At 36.6% G+C, this 25883-nt stretch overlaps 3 protein-coding genes across 3 annotated transcripts; 2 read left to right on the top strand and 1 right to left on the bottom strand.

Annotated features, from left to right (window-relative positions):
- The first annotated feature begins 394 nt into the window (after positions 1-394).
- Positions 395-13645, top strand: bpifcl (BPI fold containing family C, like). The gene is made up of 16 exons (XM_044350871.1): positions 395-490; positions 635-738; positions 901-1015; positions 1291-1422; positions 2574-2729; positions 2893-2956; positions 3107-3167; positions 3347-3438; positions 3623-3799; positions 3972-4031; positions 11725-11892; positions 12401-12468; positions 12558-12600; positions 12699-12762; positions 13108-13184; positions 13282-13645. The coding sequence occupies exons 1-16, from the start codon at positions 474-476 to the stop codon at positions 13336-13338; spliced, it is 1455 nt and encodes a 484-aa protein (XP_044206806.1). The 5' UTR covers positions 395-473; the 3' UTR covers positions 13339-13645.
- A 683-nt stretch (positions 13646-14328) lies between these two features.
- LOC122981979 (PRELI domain containing protein 3B-like) lies at positions 14329-20639 on the bottom strand. The gene is made up of 6 exons (XM_044350876.1): positions 20519-20639; positions 18847-19015; positions 18648-18737; positions 17644-17714; positions 16831-16933; positions 14329-16706 (listed from the first exon to the last, which is right to left on the bottom strand). The coding sequence occupies exons 1-6, from the start codon at positions 20548-20550 to the stop codon at positions 16590-16592; spliced, it is 582 nt and encodes a 193-aa protein (XP_044206811.1). The 5' UTR covers positions 20551-20639; the 3' UTR covers positions 14329-16589.
- Positions 20640-23187: 2548 nt separating this feature from the next.
- On the top strand, positions 23188-25279 carry atp5f1e (ATP synthase F1 subunit epsilon). Its single transcript, XM_044350878.1, has 3 exons — positions 23188-23297; positions 23640-23767; positions 25074-25279. Coding segments are annotated over exons 1-3 (162 nt in total). The 5' UTR covers positions 23188-23265; the 3' UTR covers positions 25076-25279.
- Positions 25280-25883: the final 604 nt, after the last annotated feature.

The raw sequence follows: 25883 nt of genomic DNA, 5'->3' as shown, positions 1-25883 counted from the left end.
AGAAATTTTGATTTCACACAAAGTGTGAGTGTGAGTGTAATGCAGAATATAAAAGCAGCAAGACAGAAGATTTTCAATCATTTCATTTTCACTTCCTTTTATTAGTCAGCCATGACATGACATGTATCTAACAATGAGGATATTCAAATAAGTGATGGATGAAACCTTAAAGTGAAGATGGACCTTAAAATATGTTAAAAACATTGATCATGCATGCATGTTTAGTCCCTATAACACTTTTTTTAATAATGTATTGGTTTTTATTTTACACAGACACACTCAACCAGACAGACCTGTATCACAACATAGTTTCCGGTTCTTCACACCCCCCCCACACACACACACGCGCACAGCAGTTTATACAAGTCCACAGTCAGATGTCAGTCAGTTTCACTTCTCTAACAGCAGCAGAAGAAGCAGAGGAGACGCTTGTTCACAAAGTCAGGAGCAGACTTTGAACTTGTTGGCACTTCATGCTGCAGAGTTTCAGGTACGCTTCATAATCTCACTCAACAGGTTTATTTGTGAATAAAAGCTACTAGATTTCAGAGACTATTTTTGATAGTAAACTGTTAATGTCTCAGTAGTTCTTTGATTGTACAGAGTTTTGTGGTTACACTCATTCTCTCTGCAGCAAAATGCTTCCATCTGTGATAGTAGCGCTCATGCTCGTCTCACTCACCTGTGGAGAAAATCCTGCCATACAAGTCGTTCTGACCAACAAAGGACTTCAGTACGGTAAGTTTATTTAAACACAATGGCTTTGTAGGGTGTTTGGTTGCTTTAGAGCTACCTGTGTCTTTACATAAAATACCCAGTAAAATCTCACTGCATGATCAGTACATAAAACATGTTTCACTCACATCAATTATAACTTAATACATGTGCTGTTTGTCCCAGGGAAGCATGTAGGTGCAGGATGGATTCAGGAGAAGTTGGAGCTCGTCACTCTTCCTGACATCAGCGGTAAAGTTGGCATGGGCATCCTTGGCAGCATCGACTACACACTGACAGGGTAGGATTACATTTGAGATCCTTTAATATATCTTTTCAGTTCCAAATTAGTTCACAAATCCAACATTTACTATTTATAATCATAGAGAGCTTATTCTTCAAAAGGTGTAAGTTCTCCATGATTTAACTTTATGAATTTGAAATCCAGGGTGAATAATGGTGTTTTTAGTATAGTTTGTGTATACTTGAGTTTACTCTTTAGGCCCGTTTATGTTACGTGTCTGTGTCCTCACACCTCTTTACACCTCACACCTTTCTTCTCCTCGTGTGTTTTAGCATCAGGATAACCAAGTGTGACTTTCCTGAACCATCTGTTGAGTTCAATCCCGACCCTGTAGGATTCAAGACCTCCACCTCAGGCCTCAGTGTTGCAATATCAGGAGATTGGAGGACACACTATATAGCAATGTGAGTTGAAAAATTAAAAGAGTATAAAGTAAAGTAACCCTGACAGCTGTTCGTCTTCCTCTTTATTTGGTTGTTTAATTTGGAGGACTTGTTGTCTTTACCACAACATGAAAGTGTCAGAGAACAGTGATTGCATATACACAGTCTATAGTTCATAGTGATACACTTTGGTGTGAAATGTTGAAAAAAAAGTGTATAAAACCTTAATGAGGAACTGATATTAAGGTTCAATTTCAAAATGACCTTCGTGCTGATCAGAAAAAGGAAGTGATTCTCTATGATGCTGTTTTGTCCATTGCTGTTTTGCTTTTCTTGGAACATTAGATTTTTTTTTTTTAGTTTATTTATTTGCATAAATAACAATACATAGCAACCCAGGAGTAAAAAAGCATTATGCTCATGTGATTAGGCTTATAAAGACATCTCACCAAAAAAGGAAAAAAAGAAAAAACAATAACATCTAAAATGGAAGTTTGTGAGTTTATATATGTAAGTTCTTACACAGGTGCGAAGTCACCTGTTCATTTTCATCATCTTCACCTTTTACCGTAAAATGAACTGTATTGAAAACCAGAACTTGATATAGCATCCTGATCTGGTGTTGTCAGATTAGTTAGCTAATAAGTAGACAATGATCCGCGTTTTATTACCTCCAACAAGAGCAATATGTGATCAATATCCAGTCTTGAAAAATTTGTCAAGTATTTTCACAAACAGATAAAAATCACAGACAGAAAAAAATAAGTTAAAAAAAAAAGTTATTTTGATGACTTCCTGCTGGTGTCGTCAGGCCATTTTCAGTATATTAATATAACTACACTCTCATCTACCCAGTAAATGACAGATGTCAAAGTGACAACTAGCTGGGGAGATATTTAGGCCCAGACAGAGGTCTGCAGTCTGCACATGCAAGTTTATATTAAAATACAGAGAATTAAAGAATAAAGTGATGCACTTCTGCCTGTGAACTACAGAGCTAATCCTACACTTGAATTGGCATTTTAATCTAAATTTTAACTTGAATCGTCACCAAATTGCTATGCCAGATTACCATCTGAATGTACTGTAAACAAGGAAATAAGGAAGAAAAGAAAAACTGAATATATTCTGTCCAAATCTGCACTGATTTTGTATGTTTTGTGTATTTTCAGACATGATGGGGGAACTTTCAACATGGCTTTATTTAATGTGGATGTGGCCTCTGTAGTGGAGCTGGGGAAAGATGCTGATGGACATATGTCTGTCACCAGTGTCAGCTGCAGTGCTAGTATTGGAAATGTGGATGTACAATTCTCTGGTGGAGCCAGGTACAGTACAAGAGAGAGAGAGAGAGAGAGATAGATAGAGAGAGAGAGAGAGAGAGAGAGAGAGAGAGAGAGAGAGAGAGAGAGAGAGAGAGAGAGAGAGAGAGAGACATAGAGGGTTATACTGATGTCTAGATTAAAGCCCTGCAATCTTATTTGTCTACAGTTGGATATTCCAGCCTTTTGTGAAACATTTCAAGGGGCGTATTAGAGGTGAAATAGAGAGTGAAGTGAGTGTTTTTCCACATCTTTAACATTTATATCAGTAGTGATTCGGTCCATGCTGAACGATCATCAGATGCTGTTCAGGTGAAACCAGTAAATCTGTAAAGACTTTTAATGGTGAATTCTGCGGGACTTCTGCCTTATTTTCTTCCTAGATCTGCCCCGCTGTGGAGAAATTCATTGTAAACTTGGAGTACAGCCTACAGGCCACACACGGTATTGCAGCAGGATAAATGTTAATAAAGACCATATTTATAAAACAATGTACACTGATTGTTGATAGCAACAGTTACTAAATGCTGGAAGTGACTTTACTTGAAGCCAAAGATGAAACAACAGTCAGGAATTGAAATGTCTAAATAATTCAGTCAACATATGATTTCTTCTCTATTCAGTCTCCTTTGACGTGAATCAAGACCTCAGTCTTGACGTTCCTCTCACCGACGTACCTGTCATTGAAGCTTCAAGTCTAAATCTGGGTCTTAAGGTAAGAATACACACATACAGTAGAGGTAGTTTCATATTTTCATATCATGGTAATCCCTTCAGGCTGTTCTTTCATTTCTTTGAAAAAAGGAAGTACTCACAACCATATTGGCAATGATTATATATTGAACAACAACACATAACAACACACACAAAATTGATCAATAACTGTATTTGATTTAAAGGGAGAATTCTACAGTATCAAAACTCATCAGGAACCTCCCTTTGAGGCCCAGCCTTTCACCATGTCTGAGCATGCTGGCTACATGTTGTCAGTCGGCCTGTCTGAGTTCACAGTGAACTCTGCCGCCTTTGGTTACTTCTCAGCTGGACTTCTTCAGACCGTCATCAATGACAGCATGGTAAGTTCACCTGAAAGGACAGAAAGACGCACGCAAGAAAGACAATTCCAGTTTGTTTTAAGGTTTCAAACAGCTTTTTCAATCAGAAAAATCCATCCATGTATATTAAGCATTGATCACTTTTCTGTCATAATGATGTATGTGGTTAATGATTGATGTTTCATCATCTCAGATACCTCCCACCTCTCCTGTGCACCTGAACACCAGCCAAATGGGGCCTTTCATTCCTCAGGTGAGTTTATTTATTAGAGTTACATTTGGCAGTGTGCAGCTACCGTGTCACAGCTCTAGCAAGGACGTCCACAGACTCGATTGGGCTCAAGAAAATAGTTAATAAAACAGGACAAAACCAGTGGAGTAATCAGCTTAATTCTTTAATTTAAAAAAATGTGGCTTCAATTGTGAGAATGTATACATTTAGAGGGAAAGAGAAAGGAATAAGCAACAAAACCAAAGTGAAAAATGCAGGACACATACTGTATCTGAGAAGTTTTATGTTACATTTGATTGACTGTTTGCTTAGACATGCAGTACTGCTGCTGCGTGAAGCTATTTTTCCAAGACTTTTATCACGTTTGCATTAAGACATAACATATTTACATACAGTTCATGTCAAGCACAGATTAACTACGATATTTAATACATTCAATCATCAAAACTCTTAACACATGATTTGCCATTTATAATAGGACTGACAGCATGTGACTCTGAAATAATCACAATACGTGACTCAATGATCACAAGATTATGTTATGACATGAGGATAAAAACATTTTGTACAGATGTGGAACTTGTTTTTAACTGATGTCCGGCAGATTATTTACTTTTATTTTCATAAACCATGAGAAGACAACACCTGTGGACACTATATTTTAAGAGATTGTCAACAATAGTGCAGCTTCTTTGACATTACAATCAACATCACAGTTGTATGAGCCATATTCTTCTTCATCCTGACTGCTGCTGATTCTGATTAGTTGTTCTTATTTAAGGATAACTCTCAAATTGTCAACAAAGCCCATGAAAAAGACAAAACCAGCAATTAATTGATCCGACTAAATAAGTATTTCCTGTGTAGCCAAAGCCTGATATACAGCATCTTATTCCTCTGTGCCATTAAAAACACATCAATGAGCCACACTGTTGTACTGGCTGACATGTTCCTTCATTACAATGAACACAAGAACCAGTTTAGTTATTCCCACTAGATTGTGATCATCTGTGGCAAAAAAACAATTTTTGCTTATAATAGTAATATTTGGTAAAAACTACAACCCTCAGATGTTGTAGGAAATTCATGAACTCATTTGATATTAGTTGTATCTTTTGCAGTTTTTGCAAAGTCTGGAGAAACCACCATTACGAAAAGAGCACTAAGTACTAAAAAAACTAATTTGATTAAACAGACGAGTCCAGACGCTTGTGATTTTCCTCCCTCTGCTCGAATTTCTGCGCGAACTCTAGCTTCCACTTCCTGTTTTAGTTGTATAATGATTTCTCTCAGGAGTTTATCTGTTTCTATTGCTCTCCTCGCTTCTTCTGAACTGTCCGGCAGCACAATTTCCACATCTTCATTCAGTGATGGCCCTGAAAAAGAAAGAAAAACCTCTGGTCAGCAAACATAAATATGTTTTTAGTGATATCTTGAAGTCTAAAATGCTTACAAAAATACAATACCTTTGATAGAAACACGGCAGGCAAAAAGGTATATTGTTGACACTACTAAGAATATCACCATATATTTGCCTGGAGAGGGCTCCTCTTCCATGGTTGTGTTGTCCCCCCTAAATATGAGATACAGACAAAGTTGAAATCAAATTACAGCATTTTTTTTCAGGGTCACTATTTATGCTCCCAGTAAAGGGTGTTGCTCAAACTCTGGGAGTGGTACTTCTCTATTCTCATCTCTTTGTATTTCTTTGTATTTCTTTGTATTTATTTGAAAGCGGCAGTGAGACTGCTGACTAAAGCAAGAACAAGAGGTCACATGACTCACCCTCTGGCTACATGCTTCCCATTGAATACAGAACTGATTTTTTAAGATTCTTTGCATAATTTAATCTTAAATAGTTTAAACTATTTATAGTCAATACTACTCAGATTAGGACATTTATAAAGCAAATTATAGCCTTAATAATCTGAATTTTGACACTTTCTCATTTGAACTACAGTTAATACTAATATCAATATAATAATTACACATATTATAATAGACAAATAATTGAGCTTTCTTGTTAACATCGTACCAGCTAGATTGTTGAAAATACAGAGGTGATTCTCTGGACCAGTCACTTACTGACATGTTCTCAGAGGCGCAATCAATATGCTCACTTTAAAGAGAAAAACATTGAACATCCTTAGATGACATCTTATATTAAGGATTTCTCTTTAAAATATGGTAATGATTCATTTGACTAATCATTCTCTTACATGCTCTCAACACAGTCAGATTTTACCTTTAATATAAAAGCATAAATGTCTGCAACAGCTGACATGATGACTATGATATGTATGATATGTCCTCTTTATGGTGGTAATGTTCTGTAACTACAGGACTCTGGCTACAAACCAATATTACTAATATCAGTTTAGGCAGCATTTTCAATTTACTTTCTAAATTACATTACTGTTTTTCTGAGACTTATTATTACTTATTATTATTGACCCCACTATATATTGCTTTGCATGATATACAACACATTGATATAACTTTAAAGATGTGCTGGTTTGTTTAGATATCAACTCAAATCAAAATCAAACACAACTTCATTGTCCATCTTTGTTGCACAAAAGTAGAAATTCATCTCCAATCACTAGATATCACATCATATGTCACAAAAACGACAAGTACAAACATTTAAATACACTATATTAGATGATACTTCATTTAAAAAGCAAGAAATAAATGACTTAAAATGATTTGAAAATCATTTAAGAAATAAAAATGAAGAAAATTGCCACTTTAAAAAGAGACATACATACTAAAACCCAACAACTGCTGTCTTAGATGTGCAGCTTGAAGTTGGGAGGTCTGGTCTGTTAAACCTACCTTTGACCAGCGTCAGAGCTACTGTTATTGCTGAAGTAGCCGGTATCCGTCTCAGTGGCACCAGGAGGTTATGCAGGTCTGTTCACCACCCTGTAGAGTATATGGTTTGCATATCACTTCATATAGCAACTGCATACGGCTGTATGTAATCCAGAAACAACCTATGATGACATTATTAAGAATATTTAGATCATTTTAACAGTCTGGTCTTGGATGCAAGTTCATCCTGCTTCTTGGATTTTTTAAAATCTCATTTATTTACTGGTGTTAACTATAAATGTTACCATCTGCAGTCCCTCCAGCAGGTCACAATTAAAACATATAACAAAACAATAACAAACAGTACTAGGCAAAAAACACAAAGGACACATAATACAAAATACAAAGCTACACACAATAGCACATCACATACACCCACAATGTCAACTAGAAATTAATAATGTAAGCTTTTCAAATTAAAAGCAAGATTATTTGCATTCATGAGAAGACCATTAGATGAAATTTAGATTCAGTGATTACAGAGCTGAGTAGTTTTTAGCAGATTTTCTGTTTTGAATGTATTGATGGAACTGCAGCTCTTAAATGGTATGATACAATCTTGTATAGAGGATATTCTGGAGGATCTAATAGAAGTTACTGAGCGAGTGTACACAAAGTCACATAGTGACTTTGTCTTGTTTACATTTAGACTCAGACATGATTGATCAAGCCAATGTGTGATCCTTTCCAATATGCAATTGTTAGCTTAGCAGCAGCTAACTCAGCTGTTTTTGCATGTGTGTACACAACAGTGTCATCTGCATACATTTGTAGTTCTGCATCATGACACTGTTGAGGGAGATCATTAATATATAGGTTAAATAATAGGGGACCTAACACTGACCCTTGTGGAACACCCATTGTGCACTTCATGTTACTGGACATTGTGTCACCAACTTTAACACATTGTATCCTATTAGATAAATATGAAGACATCCATGCCAGTGCTCTAGATGAGAAGTTAAATTTAAAGAGTTTCGATATTAAAAGATCATGATTGACTGTGTCGAATGCTTTACACAGATCTAAAAACACAGCACCAACTACTCCTCCTTTATCAAGTCTTGATTTGATTTGCTCTATTAAGTGGAATGATTGTCTCAAAACTGTGTGTAAAAAGAAAATCCACAAGCGTAAAACTGAGATCCACAAATAATTTTTCGATTCACAAATAAAAATTGAGTTCACAAATGCCTCCTCGAAAGTTGTAAATGTTAGGGAGATATTCACAAATGCTTTTCATTTACTTAAATTAATTTAATGTATTCACAGATTTTTTTTATTTGTGGATTTATTTTTGTATTTTCAGATATGTTTTATATTTCCAAAATATTTTTGTGAGTTTACAAGTCTTTTTTTGTATTTGTGGAAGGTGTTTTACATTTACAGATTACACATTTACACACAGATTGTTGATCTGTTCACACAAATCATTATGAAACAAATCTCTCTCCAAATTCTGTAACATTTCTCAACACAAAAAATATGAAAGTGTCCTTGATAATTCAACAATATGATTGGTTAATATTAAGGCCATCAGTTTTGATTATTTCTCCTTCAATTTTGAGAAATAAAGGGTTTTTTTGTCAGTTTTTTCGATTGCGGAAGCAGCTTCATTACCCATGACCTCATCGACTCTTACTATGGAGACAAAGACAGTCCACTTTGTGTTATGCTACAAAACTTTTATTTACTATTATATATGCTATTTACTTTTAATTGCTGAATTTATGCCAAACTGATTAAGATTTTTGTGTGCAGTTGGTTCACTGAGTTGCCCCACCCCAACCCATTCACACACACACACACACACACACACACACACACAGCGTTGGATGACATGGCTCACACAATGTGTTATGGGCAGACTTGGTGCATTCAACTCCTGTTTTGGCTAAAATATCTGAAAAATTGTAGATTTAAAAAATACAAAAACTACAAAAATTAATTTTAACCACATTTTATCCAATCAGACAGCACCCCCAGTTGTTGACTACACTCACGTGATAGCTGAGGTCAAGAGCTCTTTATAACAGTTGGTCCCATGTCTGTAGCCCCTTTTGGTGCTGAATTATGAGCCTTCATACATGCACCAAGGTCAAGATTCAAAGGTCAGTATTTCAAAGCAGCAGCCATGTAGAATCATTGTTTTATTGGATGACGCGGCTCAATATGAAATGAGGGGAAAGATGATTTCATATTAAATATCCTCAGCCACATATTCTTAGAAATATAAAATTAAATGAGCAACTTCACATTTTAGGCTATAAAACACCTTTTCTTAACACAGATAGTTGCATTTGGATTTGGGTTGCGGTGGATCAGATGGCAAACAAGAAGCATTCTTCTAATTAATAATAATAATTATTATCATTATTATTATTATTAACTGTGTCAACAGTCCACCCTCAAGAAAATTTGATGTTATTTGACTGAAACCCATACATTTTCACACAATTTTGGACATTATCATTACAATATTTATTTAAATAAATGCACTGTGTGCCATTAAAAAAATAATAATCACAAAACATTGGTAAAACAGGCTTGTAGTGAAGGAACTTGAACTGCAATTTTCTCATCCTCCCATAGTCAGACTGTAGCTACTAACCAGCTCTAGGGACGGCTATGGAATTTTATCTTTATCTTATTCACCACCAATTTATTTGTCCATTTTGCACATATCACAGAGATACAACAGACTGCATTTATGCCATCTCAGCAGCACTTTCTATTTCCTTGTTAGAACAAAAGGCACACATCAGACTTTATGATCCAACTGATTAAGATTTATACTGTCTGTTATATAGTTATACATATACAGCTGTTATACAGCTAATGTAGGTTATAGTTAATATTTGACTTTTGTTCCAGGTTTTTCATTCCGACATTCAGAGCTGCTCCTTAAAGAACACTTCAGGTTAAAGATGAATACAGACAGTTGAGACTGTTTGTGAATCAACAAACCTTAAAAACCTCCTGCTGTGTGTTTCATGTTTGTTCTGCTTCTGGTTGGTTTCCTGGCTGAAGCTGTTGATTCAATTCACCTTCACTCATCAGTTTGATTCAGATTATTTTTAGCATCTAAACCCTAAGCCCAACCACAGAGATGGCGCTGAGGGAAGCACAATCCTGAAGGGAAATGGTATTGAAGGGGGAAACAGACTTCGACACAAGACCTGTTTAGACAGTAGACATATGGTCTCCTCCGTCCTCCCACTAATCTTAATTTTGGTACTTTTCCTGTGCCATAAAAGTATAGTATAGTATAGTATAGTTTTATTCCCTCTCATCACCCTGAACAAATTAAAATAGGCACTTAACTTGCTCTTGTCACTTGTAGTTTTAACTGCATGTCTGTTTTTAATATGCATTGTTGCATTGTATGCACAAATTTGTGTTACTTTGTGACTGACAATAGTCATCTCATCTTATCTTAGCTGCCCTCTGTTGATTTCAATACAAAACTGTCACCACTCAAATTGTTTTTCTTAAACAATTCTACTGCAATGACGTAGAAACTTACCTGTTCGTGTTTTCTGATGTAGATGTTGTTCTCGTGTTGGAGGTTTTGAGCTGTTCAAGGTTTTTATCGACACTCTTGCCGCGTCTTTGTCACCCCGCTGCCCAACACAAACTCAGCTTTTTAGTAGTACACTTTCTAATCTGTAAGAAAACATTCAGTATTATATTCGAAATTAATGAGTAGGTTTTAAAAGTGTTTTCGCTGCCTCAAACACCAAACATAACAATTGACACAATACCAGGAGAGAAGTTACTGCATGTAAGTTTATTGGAATAAATTAGACTGAAAATAGATACCAAGCACCACAAAGGTTGCTTAAGCAGGGTGCGGCAAGAGAGAGTTGGACAGCCCACTAGTCAGCCTGCCAATCAGATGATCAACCTAGAGGAGTCAACAGGAAACACCAAAACAAACAGGATGTAATAAAAGAGTCATGCCAGAGAAGCAGCAGAGACTCACTGGTGCTGTGAGACCCAACTGGTCCTGAGTCACGTGTCTATCTGACTATCTGAACTTTAAATTTACACTCACACACACGGCCTGATTAACCTCAATAGATTCCTAGCAGGACAAAAATGAACTAAAGTTTGTGTCCTTGTTGCATATTTGATAGCAAATAGAATGAAACGTGTAGTATAAATATGTACATGCGTACATCTGGCCCTCTGTCACGTTTTCATAGAGACAAGCAACGGTTACTGTCATTATCTATAAATCTACAGATTTTTTTCAATCATTCAATCATTTAGTCTATAAATGTGAGAAAACTGCCAGCGTCAAATTGCATGTTTTGTCTGACCAACAGTCCAAATCACAAAATTTAGTTTACATGAAATAAAAGGTCAAGGTCACTTATTGTCTCCCTCGGGTGAAATTTGTCCGGGATAAAGGAAACATCACAATAAAAAAACACTTTAATTAAGAACATGTGCAGACACTGAACTATGGTATGAAAATGACCACACAAATTAGCACAAAAACATTCACTCTATTAAAAACCGCAGTTTTGAGGCAAAAAAAACATCTCAAACATACAGACGTACACATACAATAAATTACAAACAGACAAATCTCACTTTACATGCTTACAAACAAGCACAAAATTGTTGAAAGCAGCAGTTATCCGAAAACCTGCAAATCTTCACATCTGAGGAGCTCAAACCAGTTGATGATTGCTTTTTGCCTGATATGTTCATATATAAATAACTCAAATGATTATTTGATTATAAATGCAGGTTCATTTCTTACTGTACCATTCATGGAGTCGGTGAAAATATTAAAGTTTACCATCAACTTTTCTTTCTTCTGCAGCTGCCCAAGATGTTTCCAGGCCTGCTGATGAGCCTGCAGCTTTATGCCCAAGAGGTTCCAGCGGTTTCCTTCCAGCCTGGTGCTGTTAAAATGGGCTTCCAGGCTGCTGTCAAGGCTCTCGCCATCCAGCCCAACGCTACCCAGACCCCCCTGTTCAAACTCCTTGTTGTGAGTGCTTTTTTTTTACTCTTTATGTTCACAACACTTCAAAGTAGTTACATAAAGTATTTAAGTACATTTACAGCTTGTAGCTGCCCAGCACTGCAGAACAGTTTGTGTAATCATTCAGTCCACAGAAGAAAAACCTCAATTAGTTGATCGACAGCAAATTAATGGCCAAATATTTTGATCACTGATTAATAGTTTAAGTTATTTATCAAGTAAAAATGCCAATTACTTGCTGATTCCAGCTTCTCGGATGTGAGGATTTGCTGGTTTTCTCTATTTTATATAATTGTAAATTGTAAATTAAATCTTTGGAGTTTGATTAGTTGAACATAACAACCAATTTGAAATCATCATCACAGGCCACCAGAAATTACAATCTGCATTTCATGATATTTCATAGTCTGAATAGTTAATTAATAATTAATTAACTGGGAAAAATAACCGACAGATTAATCCATAATGAAAGTAAATGTAATCCTGAATTAACAGTAAACCTCTTTCCCTTCAGGACTTAGAGTTCAGTGGTAAATTTTGGATCGATGAAGGAAAAGTGAAGGGCTCCTTAGCGATGGACAAGTGAGCATCACCATGTTTTTAAAACACATGATAGAGTCTGAGTTCAAAAAGTCAAACTCACAGTAATGATACTGGTTTCTCTCAAACAGCCTCACACTGAGTCTGGCATCGACTGAAGTGGGAACCTTTAAGGTAAGTGACACACAAAAAAAATAATTGCATCACATATTATATTAAATCTTCAGTGTACAGCAGGTTTCATGAGGAAAGAATCGTGTTTCTCTTTGCAGACTGATGCTTTGGAAAACCTTGCAAAGATTGGAATGAAGACGATGGTCTTGTCAAAAGTGAACCGTAAGTTTTAGTCGCATCTTTAATCAGTGTTTTCACTTCACTGTATGGTATCGTTTTAGTCGTCATAATGGCTCCATAATGTCTTTAATTGTAAATTTGTGTCTGTTTGTCTGCTTTATTCTCACATGATCATGACATAATCACAAAAAGGCATTTAGAAGAAAAATACCAACTAAATGTTTATAATATTAAGTTTCCAGGTATTAACCCACCTGTTACCAGAACAAAGGGGACAAAGCATTGTTTCCTTTAGAATATGACCATAAAATACTGTACTGGTTCAACATACTGGATCTGAGCGTTGAGTTCATGGTCCTTGTCCTGACCTGTAACTTTCTGTTTCAGTTCAAATGAGCGAAGGTATCTATTTACCCAGGATGAGACATGCAAAGCTGACCAACTCAGTTCTGACAGTGGAAGAGGTCAGTATGAGTTACAGAACAACGTAAGGTTAATGTTTAGCTTTAATTCAGAGTAGAAATCATCTTTGAGCTGACTGTTGTCTTTTTTTCCTTACAGGGATTTATTGCCTTCTCTTCAGACACGGAGGTGCGAATAGACGAAGGCTTCAACTGACAGAGAAACCTCATCCAACACTGCTCTTCATTCCAGTAAACAAGCCCGTAAACAAACTGGATTTGCTGTTTCACACCTCATGACAAAAGCTTGAATGTAGTTAAAAGATAATGTTACGTTTATGGTCTGAATCCATAGACTGAGTCATTAACGAGACTTCTCTGCACAGTTCATAATCAACATCTCTACAGCCTTTATGTCAAATCAGCAGTGATTAAACTTGCATTTCGACTTTAAAAATGCTTATAAAGTGGAGATGTACAGCATATTTTTTTCCAAATAAAAAGTAATATACATATTTTTTAAATTCATTTGGTCTCATTAATATAAAATTACAAGACTTAACTGAGCAAAGACGTTGAAAATCTTACTGTCATCAGATTTTTAAAAAACGGTTTCATTACAGGTTTCCACAAATAGAAAAAAGGGGATTGAGTTGATTTTAATTACTGTGTTTATGTTTTTATATGATTATAGCGTCTTTCAAATTGTTCTGATGACATCAGGTCTGTTTGTAGCAGCGTGTATAAGTGTCTGAGACGGTGTCGTTCTGTATGCAACCACCAGACGGAGGCAAAGTAAATCACACGCAATACTGCACAGGGACCTAATTTAAAAACAAAGACATTTAAACTTCGTCACAAGCTCCCAATAAGAAATGAATGTATTGATTAAGTTCCAGCCTTCTAACATGGAATTGATTCAGTTGTATAAGGAGGTGAATCAAACACACCTTCATTTTACTTCACCTTGTTGTAAACAGTGATGAGAGCTGGTAGTCATTTCCTGTCAGGAGCCAATTAACTGCTTTTTTAAAAACTGAAACCCAAAATCTGGAATAAACATTTGATTGAAACATCTAAAAGGATCCACTACATAAAGTACAGGAAACATGTCGATAGTCTGTCTGTTTGGACACAGACAGGTTGGATAAGAGGGTCTTAGAGGAGAATAGACCTCCACAGTTAAAGGAGACTCTGCACCACCATATTCATGAAACAATGACATCTCTTTATTTTCAAACATTTCAGTGTGCACTCTTTAGATTCTGTTACATTTTCACATTCTTGGAATGTAACACCACCAAAATATAAATATAATCCTATTTACAACCACTGTTCTTAAAATGTTCCCCATAGAAATACATCACACTTCATTCATGAGACGAGAGACTGTGTGGATACTGAGCTGTTAGTTGGGCAGCGGAGTGAACTTTCAGCCCTGAACTGGACATGATGAACTGGAACAACAACAACAACACATCGTTATTTTAGGGAGGCAGGAGTGAAAACGAAGGACTGTAGATAAACAGGATCAACTGAACTATTTGAGATCGACTGTGGAGCGTCTTGGAAGACAGATGATGCTGAGCTCCATTCAGGGACAATCTAACAATTAAAAACTGCTTTAGCTGTCATCACGAACCCTTTAATGTAAACTTTATGTGTATAAGTGTCCTTATTTAATTTGTCAGGCGAGACAAAAGAAGAAAATTATGTCGCCTAAATCTCAAAAGCCAACGGAGAAACTGAACTAAGGTCAACTATGTAGCACCTGAGAGTTCTCTATGGGATAAAGAAGCTAAATGTAGTATAAAAACTGTACTGATACTTGCAAAAAACACCACAAGCTAACAGCTTTTAAAAACAATTCATTCAACAACCTTTGCCAGTATTCACCAATATACCAAAAATAACACCAGTATGGAAAAAAAAAAAAAAAAATGGACAGAGCCTACAGAGGGGGTCCGTCCATCATCACAAATCAAGTTTCAAAGTGTTTTGGGGTATTAAATCAATACAGTTATCTCCATCTTTCTGCCCGTTTTAAAATATGTATTAAATGTTGGCACTCAGTGATCCCGAACGTAACACTGCACCTTTCAAAAAAAAGACTTCCTGCCACTTTAAGTAACAAATGCTGAAAATAAGTTAAACATTCAAGTATGCACATAACACTTAACTGAACAGCACATCATCAGTATGAGAGAAAAAACTGACAAACACAAGAGAGACTTAAAAAAAAAAATAGTCTTTTTTTTTTACCTGTTTTTACCCAAAATAAACCAGACGGACTGTAAGAGAGCAGAAGCTTGGATCTGCATAACAACAACATAAATGCTCTAATCCAATTTGTTTAACTGCTTTGAAATAAACAACCTTATTAGCGTCACTTTCTGCTCCTGAGCCGTGGACTGCTTTGGACCCCTGCACTAAGAAAACTGGTAGACTTCCACTTGATGGCTCATGACTTTAACATTTTACATCGACTACACGAGACCTGGATAAGTGACATTTGTATTCAAGCGTCATGCAAGACAAGCGCACTCTTTTTCTGTCTACTTAACCCGCACAGCTCACAGAAGATTCATCTGTGAGGAAAAGCAAAAGTCTGGGTAGGAATAAATTTTAAAAAAAAGATTCATCTGGAATATGGCGGGATATAACTGGTTTTTCAGGAGAAGCAGCTTTGTTCTGATGTTTTCACCACTACAGAAATACTAAAAAAAATACTGGCGTTTCACAAAGATACAGGTCTCTCAGTATCTGACCTCACAGGACAGTGGAGAGAAGTCGTCTGCTGCCTCAATATCACAAGTCAGCTGATACGATCTGTAACTTCAACATGAGTTACTCTTAAAACTCTGTTACAGTCCGTCTGCATTAGTGGGGTTTTTGGTTTTGAGATGTTTCGGTCAGTTCTGCTGTACTAAGCGAGGTCAGTCGATGCAGAGGAAGTTATTGAAAAGTGACTTAATTTCAGCAGTTAACAGTGCTCACGTTGTTTACGAGGATGTACAAACAATAAAAACATTAGAGAGACATGAGAGGTTGAAAAGAAGAAGCAAAGACGAGAGAAAACTGATGAGATGATGTGGAGGCACAGTGTGAATTTTAAAAAAGAGCTTTCACATCACAAGACTACGTCCCATGAGCTTCGAGTGCGGTCCTATTCAACCCTGTTTATTTGGTTTTTTTAAACTGTCATCAGCTCAAAACTCCCCGTCACTGCCCGCAGCGGCGAGTATCAAACTCGTCGGCACAGACTGCTGAGGAGGGGGCGAACACTGACTTCTTGTGAGACGCGCACACACACACACACACACACACACAAACGTACGCAGGGCTGAAGGATGGGGCTGTGGTTATTAGGCTGTGCTGGCAGATGAGGTGAGAGGTCCCCTTTGAGGGGAAAAAGTCTGAGAGGTCCATCGGTTCATGATGGTGGAGGAAGCAGCACGAAGGCTGAGATCATTTGTCTGCGACGGCTGCTGCCATGGGAACACGCATGGTGCCACGAGCGGTCGCTGCCAACTCCTCGATTTCTGTGTTTAAACGTCTGATGACCCACTCCATCGCCTCCCGACCCTGAAACAAACAGAAGACAAGTGTCACAAAACATAACGTGTATTGACAGCCATCTTGATATTAAAAGAGACGTTGGGCCACGCTGGTATGATGGTATATCTGGAGATTTTAAGAGCGGCTTCACCTTGCTGGCGTTGACAGAGATGGTCTTGGCCATGAGACCCTCGAGGTAGCTGCTCAGACTGACACCTTTCACACTGATCAGAGCCTCTTGGGTGAGCACCGTCCTGAACACACAATCACATAAATTAAAAAGGTCAACAGTGCTGAAAACAATCAACACAATGTTAAACATGCTGCTGTGTTTGTGTTTATTTCATAACCTTCCAGTTAGATTCTGCTGGCTTTTAAATTTATTATGATGTCACTGCTTTTCCTCTGTTTTGGTTGAAGTAAACCATGTGAAAAAGTAATACTTTGAGCCGTATGTTCAGATGGGTTTTTACAGATTATTCAATGACAAAATTAACAGCAGCTCTGGTTGCTACCAACTGATGCTGCTGGAGAAGCTCTGCTGAACAAGTACTGGACCAGCAGACTTAATTTTAGCTGTTCATGAAACAGTTCTTCACCTAATATCTGTGTAAAACCTTGTTTAAGAAGGTTTCAACTGATAAGTCCTAGATGACAACATTAATTATAGGAAAAACTTTGCAGCATTTGGTATTCTGCATGCTGGCTCACTGTCACAACACTTAAAAAGAAGTGAACCATCTTTAATGCTATCATTAGTAACACCTTGCCTACTATAATAAGTCAAAATATCCTCTGTGAAATATCCCTGTTTACTTTCACTCAGAATATAACTGAGGCTCAAGCAGAGAAACATGTAGGACTAAAATAGAAAAGTGTAAGAAAACCTGACATCACAGGAATAATTAAGTTAATAAAGCAAGTGACCTTTGACATTTATACAAAGACAAGATGAGTCACTTACTTTTCAGGATCCTGCGGATGTGGCTTGTATGTCAGCTTCTCATCTACAGATACCAGGTTAGTGAAGGAAATCTGGATGGACAAGATGAAGAATTAAGTCTTTTTAACATGTTGACTTGTGGTAGCAGGATGAACACAGCTGTAAATGATCATCATTAACGACTGCACCAGTCTAACTAGTAAGCAGCAATTATCTATGTTATAAGTTACACCTGTGTTTAACAAGTGAAATGTCCACTGTTAGACACTCTGTTACACAAACAGGAAGAAAAGCACATAAAGAAATTCAAACAATTTAACACCATATTTGGATCTATATGCTATGAGTCCTCAGGGGCCAGTTAGTGTGTGTGTTTAGGACACAAATTAACACACCAGTCAAATCTCTAACAATAGATACACTAAATGTCTAAACAAGCAGTTATACATCATCACTCCAAACATGTTGTAAAACAAACTTACACAACCAGATTATAAAACATTGCCTTCTTCCAAAAGGCTGGTAAATGAACGGCTGTGACTACTTAATGAAAATCAGGTGATTTAGTCAATGGACCTGCTGTGACATTCTTATAAAACCAAATAAATTCTGTTTTACCAGAAGTATAAATGTTACCCTAGAAATAATAGCACAGTCATTTAATCCATCACATCAGAGAAAATTATATGTATTAGTTTTAATAATTAAGATTCAAATAAGCTTGACAAAGACTTTCAGTGTGTAGCAACAACGAAGGCGAAACAACGTCACAGATGCAACACTAGATGACTCAGCATATGTCAACATATGAAAACATTAACGAACAGTACAAAATAGCAGTTCTGTAGTTTTTGTTCTGTATAATAACTTTTTATTTTTCCAGACCTCTTGGTTTGAGCTGAAGTATGAATGACTTGATCTGCCGTCCTGATTGACGAGCGAGTGTCCCTTTATGTCAGTGTCATGCAACAACAGGTCTTGCTGACTGTGTGCTTAATAACATTATCTATGTCAGCACTACTCACGTTTGTAGATTTGAGCTCAAAGGATTTCTCTCTGGGATCCACTACTGAATGTTCTTGGACATAAGTGCATGTTCTTGTTACCCCAATGATCTGCAACAAAAGGAGGGAACACAAACATTTTTTTTTTAAAAGTCATCACATTATCAATCAACAGAAAGCACCTCTGTAATTGAAACATTTCTCTCATCATCTAACTTACAGATTTGGCCATGGCAGGCAGACCCCATTCTGTGCTGAGCAGTCTGGTGCTGTGTAACCGTCCCTCCTTGTCCACACTTCTGTCCAGAACATCTACTCCAAACACGCTGGGGTTCATGGGGTTAGGATACTTCTGCATCGCTGCCTTAGTCACCGTCTCCCATGGGTGGCTGTTAGAAACCAATATTAAAACATTAAAAACAGCAAGTTGGTAACATTCTGGTGAGGGTCAATGTTAGCTTACATCAATAAATGTGTCCCTTACAGATAAATGTATAAAATGGTAATAACTTCAGAAAATGAGGTGATGCATTCATTGTGCTTTTGTGTCTACTTTTCTGAACCCACCAATAAAACATAATGTATTGCTATGATGCCTGACAATATGTTGGAAATCAGATTGATTGATTACGTCATTCAGGTCACTTTCACCACTGAGGTAGGTTAGTGTGCTAGACGAAAGCAAATAAACAGATAACTTTGAACATCATACTGAAGCTTCATCATCATCAACCACTTTAAATGATCACAACGATGTGATACAAAGAAACAGCAGTACCAGTGAAATCAGCTGTGAACACAAGAAACACCCTATTTATTGTAGAAAAAAAATGTTCTAACTTGGTGGTCACAGGTGTACTCACTTGTGTTGCATTGAGGTTGTACTTTGAGGACTGTATTTTCAATTTAGTCTCCCTAACCTGTTTATTTTTAATTATAAATAAGATCAAATACCTTACACTTCACTCTAACATATTATAATTATGATATAATTATTGTAAGATGAAACAATTTTGAATGATTTAACAGTTTAGTGATATGACACAGGGGTGTAGTCGGTTTGATTATACTGTGTATATACTATATATATAGTCTATGGTCCGGCCGAAGGTCATCAGCTGACACGGTCACTGATTAAACCCAAACACAGAGGAAGAGCCACCTCCGCACACCGCGGACTAACATCATGGATTTTACTAGAAACTGTAGGAGATGCTCTTTATCTTACTAAATGCCCCGATAACTGTTACACAAAGGCGACTGAATGACGAGCACACCGACAGCAGATGGTTGTATTCAGATCAGAGGGTCTCTCCTCCGTTATGTAACATTCATCATGGCGGATTACATCATGTCAACTTCACTGACAGATCCCGACAACACACATGAAAACCACACAAAGCCCTTCACCTTATGCTGGCTTTTGGCTGACATGTTACAATAATGTTTAAAATGTATCTGTGTACATTAACTACGGCACCAGACAGCCAAAGTTAGCTTCCATGTGCTAGCAGCAGAAACCGCTACTTAACTTAACGCTAGCTGGCTAGCTGGCAAGCTAAAACAGTTGACATCTACTTCAGAGGGACCTGCAAATATAATAATGTGTTGAAACAAACCTAATAGCGGCTGGGTGTACCATTAGTTAAATGTGGTAACGGTGCTAACATTAACAACAAAGGGACAGTGTTAGATAACTTTACCGAAGGCTCTTTGTGTTAACTGTTACCTAACTTATCTGCAACCTTAGCAGCTAAGGAGGCTAACTGTTAACTGTTAGCAGCGCCAGGCAGTACGAGGAGAAACCCACAAAAACTAGTTATTAGAAACAAAGTATGACATTCAATAGACAAAATTGTATAAGACATCACCGCCGACAGAAAACCACTCACTTGAAAATGTGCTCTGACGCCCAGATCTTCATTTTTGCAGGCTTTGCTGTCGGGCGTCGGGAGCCGGTGACCGGTGGCAGTGACCGAGGTGAGGAAGGAAGAGCGGGCCGGAGGAGGAAGCCTTTAGTGGGGCTTTAACGACGAGACGCCTCCTGCTGGCTGAGACAGGTGCTGCACTCCAGGTTTTATTTATTTATTTATCTCAGGAAATTATCTTATTAAAAAACGTACAGTAGTTTTTACAGATTTGAGGAACCTGCATTTCAATCAATCAATCAATCAATCAATCAATCAATCAATCAATCAATCAATCAATCAATCAATCAATCAACCTTTATTTATAAAGTAGCTTTCATACAGGTTCAAAGTGCTTCACAGATGACTGACAAGTCATTAATGATAAGAGAACAAATGTAGAGAGTAAACAGCAGAACAAATGCACACGAGAAATAAAATGATTAAAATGCAATAAACATTTACTGACTCTTCCTCTCAGTTTTAAACTATTTTAATGTATTATTATTATTATTATTATTATTATTATTATTATTATTATTATTATTATTATTATTATTATTATATTTGTATTAGTTTTTTAAATTTAAATTTAAATTTTTATTAACAAAGACAAAATTGATAAGAGGGGGTAAAATAAAACACAGTTTTACAACATGAATACAGTAAAATAAGTGAATAAAATAAAGTAAATGTCATAAAGAGGTAGGTAATAGGTTTACATTACAGATATCAACATGTCCAGCTGCTCTCAGATCTTCAGCTGCTTGGAGCATGAAAGCTAAAAGCTGCCCCACCAAAGCTTTTTGTCCTGCACTTATGCCAGAGGACCTGAGGGGTTGTACTGGTATTCACTTAAACATGTCCTTTTTACGCTACTTCATACTCCACTACATGTCATAGGCAAATATACCTTTTACTAACCTAAATTCATTTCACAGTTACTATACTTCTTGATTTACTTATTATCAGCTTTAAATAAATATGTAAATTACGGTGGATTTGTTCTGTGTTTGCACTTTTAGATCTATGTTATCCTTTTCTAAATATCATCATAATATTCCTTTATTACAATAATTAAATAATGTTTATTATGACTATTGTCACCATGTAATAATGATAGTAGGGTGAATTCATCATAGGTTGCCGCTAGTAAGGCTGTTTCCCCTTTACAACTGCACAGACTCTCTTGGAATAATTATATCAATAAATCATATTGGAGTTGTCTAATAATTTATTTTATTTTCCCAAAAATCCTACAAATGGAGCTAAATTTACGTACAGAATAAACATTTTAATAACTTGATAGATCTCTGTGTATTTCAACATTAGGATTAGTAATCTATCAGTAACAAACAATACTCTTTATTAGTGGTAGAAAGTAACTAAGTACATTTATTCACATACTGTACTTATGTACAGTGTTTGATGTACTTGTACTTCATTCCCATTTACTTCCAAGTATTTCCATGTGATACTTTATACTTCCACTCCACCACATTTCAGAGGGAAATGTTGTACTTTCTACTCCACTACATTTATTTGACAGCTTTAGTTACTTTTCAGATGAAGATTTGACACAATGGATAATATAACAAGCTTTTAAAATACAACACAGTGTTAAAGATGAAACCAGTGGTTTCCAACCTTTTTGGTTTTTGACATCTTACAAAAAGCAGTGTGTAGTCGGGGTCACATTTCAGATGTCTACGAGTTGTCAACAGCTCCACCAAATAGTGATTTTTCCCTCTAAACTTCTCACATGGTTTCGTTTCAATAAATGTTCAAATGATCCAATATTTCACCAAATCAAAGATTAGCGAAAAAGTCCAAAAACTGAAAACAGATTTGTGCATCAGAACTTAGTTTTTTCTTCTTTCCTCTCCCATTAATCATCTCACGACCCCTCAGATTTATCTGGTGACCCTTTGGAGGGGCCCGACCCCTAGATTGGGAACCACTGGACTAAACTAGCTAACTGTATATAAAGTGGTTGAAACTAGCTCCACCTCCAGCAGCTACAACAGTAACATGTTGCTCTAACACTGATGCTTCAGTATTAATAATCTAATGATGTCATATATAATAATATATCAGTCAGAGGGACCAAACCACTACTTTTATTGCAATACTTTAACTACATCAAGCTCATAATACTTCCTCATAATAAATTCCTTGTACTTTCTACTTGGCAAATACATCAGATTCTGATTCTGGTATTTTTACTGAAGTTAAAGGATCTGAATACTTCATCCACCACTGATCTTTATAAATATATTCTAATAGCTACACTTACTAAATCAGCATAGTTATTTCTTAACCTAATTCAAGGTCATTCCAAATCTACCAAAGGATGTCCTTCATGTAAAGATAGAAAAGATGCAGGACTTAAGGTGACAAACTGACATCAGATTACCAACAGGCCGACCAGATAAATACCTTCAGGTCATCACTATCATCGTCAGAATCAGTAAAATTACTCCAAGGTAAACATCAAAAAAGCTAATTATAAAAAAAATACGTGCAATGGGTATGCTATTGATATACTTCTTAATATTTTGTGTGTGTCAGAGAGTGAGAAAGTGGTTTGCCCTAGGGGCGGGACAAGTGACCGTGTGAGCTGTCAATCATGATTCATCGCTGCTCTTATTGGTCAGAAAAAAGACAGCGTGGCTTAAATAACGTCATCACGCACATATCCGACCTGTCCTTGAAGCCACAACACAGCCAAGATGGTTGCATACTGGAGACAAGCAGGCCTCAGGTAAAACAAATATATATATACATACATGTATATCATGTTCAGCGAGTATTTTATAGGTAGAATTTGTTATTGTAACTGGATATCTAGTCAAAACCCTTGTTGTTACTCATTTGATGAAATCAATCACGGAGTTAAGCCGAGCTAAGCTAAGCTGCAGTTAGCTTCTCCACTCATGCTCTTTACCTTGTGGCGCTAATGTCAGTTAATAAAGTAATACTCCGTTAATGCTCCTGATGCATTGTTTGTTCATATAGTAGAAGCTGTGATTATGTTTTTCAGTGTAATCACTGTCAGTGTAGCTTGCCCTTCAGCATGCGGCTAACAAGTGTGTCCTCTCTGCAGCTACATCCGCTTCTCCGCCATCTGCGCCAGCGCGGTGCGGGCTGCGCTGAAGCCGCAGCTGAAAGTAGAGGCGATGAAGGCCGCAGAAGCCAACGTCAAAGTCCTCAAACCCAAAACAGCAGCGTCATGTAAGTTCATTACATGTTTATAACATGCTACCATGTAGGCAGCACATAGAAGACACTCACACGTGCACATATAATCACCTGCACAGGCTGTTTGTTTCAAGGAGAGACTGCAGTGACATTGACAGTGACAGACGATGATGAAGTATTCACTGTGTTTATTACAGCAAAACTACATTAGTATCATCATTTACATTTATATACAGTAGCAAAGGTGAACGGACTTATTTGGCGGAATTGCCCCTTTTATGTTAAATGTTAGATTATTATGATTACTTATGCACACGACAGGAAAAAGGGCGATTTCACTGATATCTCTTCATTCAGACCACATTAGACCAGGTCTGGACCAGAATCTAATAATGATAATAATAATAATGATAATAAAGATTTGACAAGTTTAAGTATAGTGTTTTTTGATCTGGATCTGGTCTAATGTGATCTGAATGAATAAATATCAGTTATGCTCTTTTTTTCTGTTTACATATGCAAAATAAAGGTTTCACAAACTTGAAAGTGGGTTTAAACAACGTTAAGACTTGTGCTACAATGTGTAATACTTTTTCACAAGTGTAAGTGGTGCAAAAAAATAGAATCAGCCACTAAATATCTTTTATTTATGTTTCCCTTTACTTTCCCCTTAACCCTGAATCAGAAGCTAACGTCAGTGTCATCTGATGCTCTGACATTAAAGCAATCCATTGTTTACTCTTTCTGATTCTTCTGGACGTATTTAAAAAAAAAAAAAAAAAAAAAAATTGTTTGGTATTAAATCTTAAGCTGCAAATTAGAGACTAACTACAGCTGCCAAATGTTGTAGACTATAAAGTATAATATTTAATTTAATCCTCTGAAATTTAGTGAAGTTGAAGTTTGAAGTGGCATAAAATTGAAATACTTTACTACATTTACCTGAAAATGGTACTTTAAATAATTTGAATATATTAGCTTACTTTCCATCATGGTCAGACTGAAGCAGGATGTTTTGGTTGGAATGAAAACTTGGATGCTTGCTGCAGTCTTTGGTACACTGTTACATGTACTTGGGTAAACTTTAGAGCATGGGCCCCAATACCTTTCATACCTTATTAACTGATACTATCACAGTAACTGACTAACAATGTATAATATGAGCCCAAGAGAAGATTTGTCATCCTTATACAATGCAGATAACTGGAGTGAAATAATGCATTTTAACAGTTGAACTGGACAAATCCTGAACCTGAAATAATTGATAGAAATTGTCCTTTTTGTTTCATGAGAATAATTTCAGTAATGTTTCTACCTTTCTGCTCTTTGTTCTCTCCAGGATGTGACACCGTGATGTAGAGCGTTTCTCCTGGTGTTGTGAGGTCCTGTGACTGTTCTGTCCTGCGCACCGTGGATAATTTTTAAAAAAGAAAAGATGGATGACATCAGGATGATCTGTTTGAGACCGGGGACCTGAATGAAATTGCTGTTTTTTCCCTATTATTTGTAATTAAAGTGATATTAAAAGTGGATGTTGGAAATACAGTTTGTTTTCTTGCCTCGTTGCTGAATATAATTTCTTACAGCGCTGCCGAATCAGACACTCAAACATGTTGTGTGTAACAATTTTTATTTTGATATAAATTAATCAGTGCACTAGTCTACATAGGCATATTCAGAAACATGGTATTTACAGAGGTATTTGTGTGCTGATCCATGAGCATATCAAGAGTTTGTCAAAATTTAAGTGATCCTGCAAGAACATAAGTCAGGAAAATAGGATGTTGTTTTTGCTTCACACCAGTGAAAATCAGAGTCCGAAGTCATGATTAGAAACTCATGCATTGTCCAGTGTGTAGCTGAAATGAATCACATCTGGCAGGCACTTAATTTGCTTAACTCCAGTCCAGGTTAATCTGTGTTAAGTACCTTTTTAAATTATTGTTGTTGTTGACATTCTGTTTGTTAGAGAATTGAACACAAGTGTCAGTAAATAAACAAACAAATTTCAGACATGTGAGTCCCACATTAATGAGCTTTAAATTAATGTTAAGTAAGTACTTGTATGAAAACCATTAGTGTATCCATTTTTAAGTAAGCAATGATTTAGAAAAATTCCCTTGTCCTGTGCATGGAGGTCAGAGGTCAA

Source organism: Thunnus albacares, chromosome 5 (genome assembly GCF_914725855.1).
Source record: "Thunnus albacares chromosome 5, fThuAlb1.1, whole genome shotgun sequence".
NCBI classification, from domain to species: Eukaryota; Metazoa; Chordata; class Actinopteri; order Scombriformes; family Scombridae; genus Thunnus; species Thunnus albacares.
The sequence above is the reverse complement of the archived record's forward strand: the minus strand, read 5'-3'. Positions and strand labels throughout refer to the sequence as shown.

Coding starts and splice junctions, on each gene's coding strand:
- bpifcl (XM_044350871.1), top strand. Junction 739..900: donor CAACAAAGGACTTCAGTACG/GTAAGTTTATTT, acceptor TGTTTGTCCCAG/GGAAGCATGTAGGTGCAGGA. Junction 1,423..2,573: donor AGGACACACTATATAGCAAT/GTGAGTTGAAAA, acceptor GTGTATTTTCAG/ACATGATGGGGGAACTTTCA.
- LOC122981979 (XM_044350876.1), bottom strand. CDS start 20,550: ATGAAGATCTGGGCGTCAGAGCACATTTTCAA. Junction 17,715..18,647: donor TTGAGCTCAAATCTACAAAC/GTGAGTAGTGCT, acceptor TTGTCCATCCAG/ATTTCCTTCACTAACCTGGT. Junction 16,934..17,643: donor CATCCGCAGGATCCTGAAAA/GTAAGTGACTCA, acceptor TTGTGTGTTCAG/GACGGTGCTCACCCAAGAGG.
- atp5f1e (XM_044350878.1), top strand. CDS start 23,266: ATGGTTGCATACTGGAGACAAGCAGGCCTCAG. Junction 23,298..23,639: donor TGGAGACAAGCAGGCCTCAG/GTAAAACAAATA, acceptor TCCTCTCTGCAG/CTACATCCGCTTCTCCGCCA.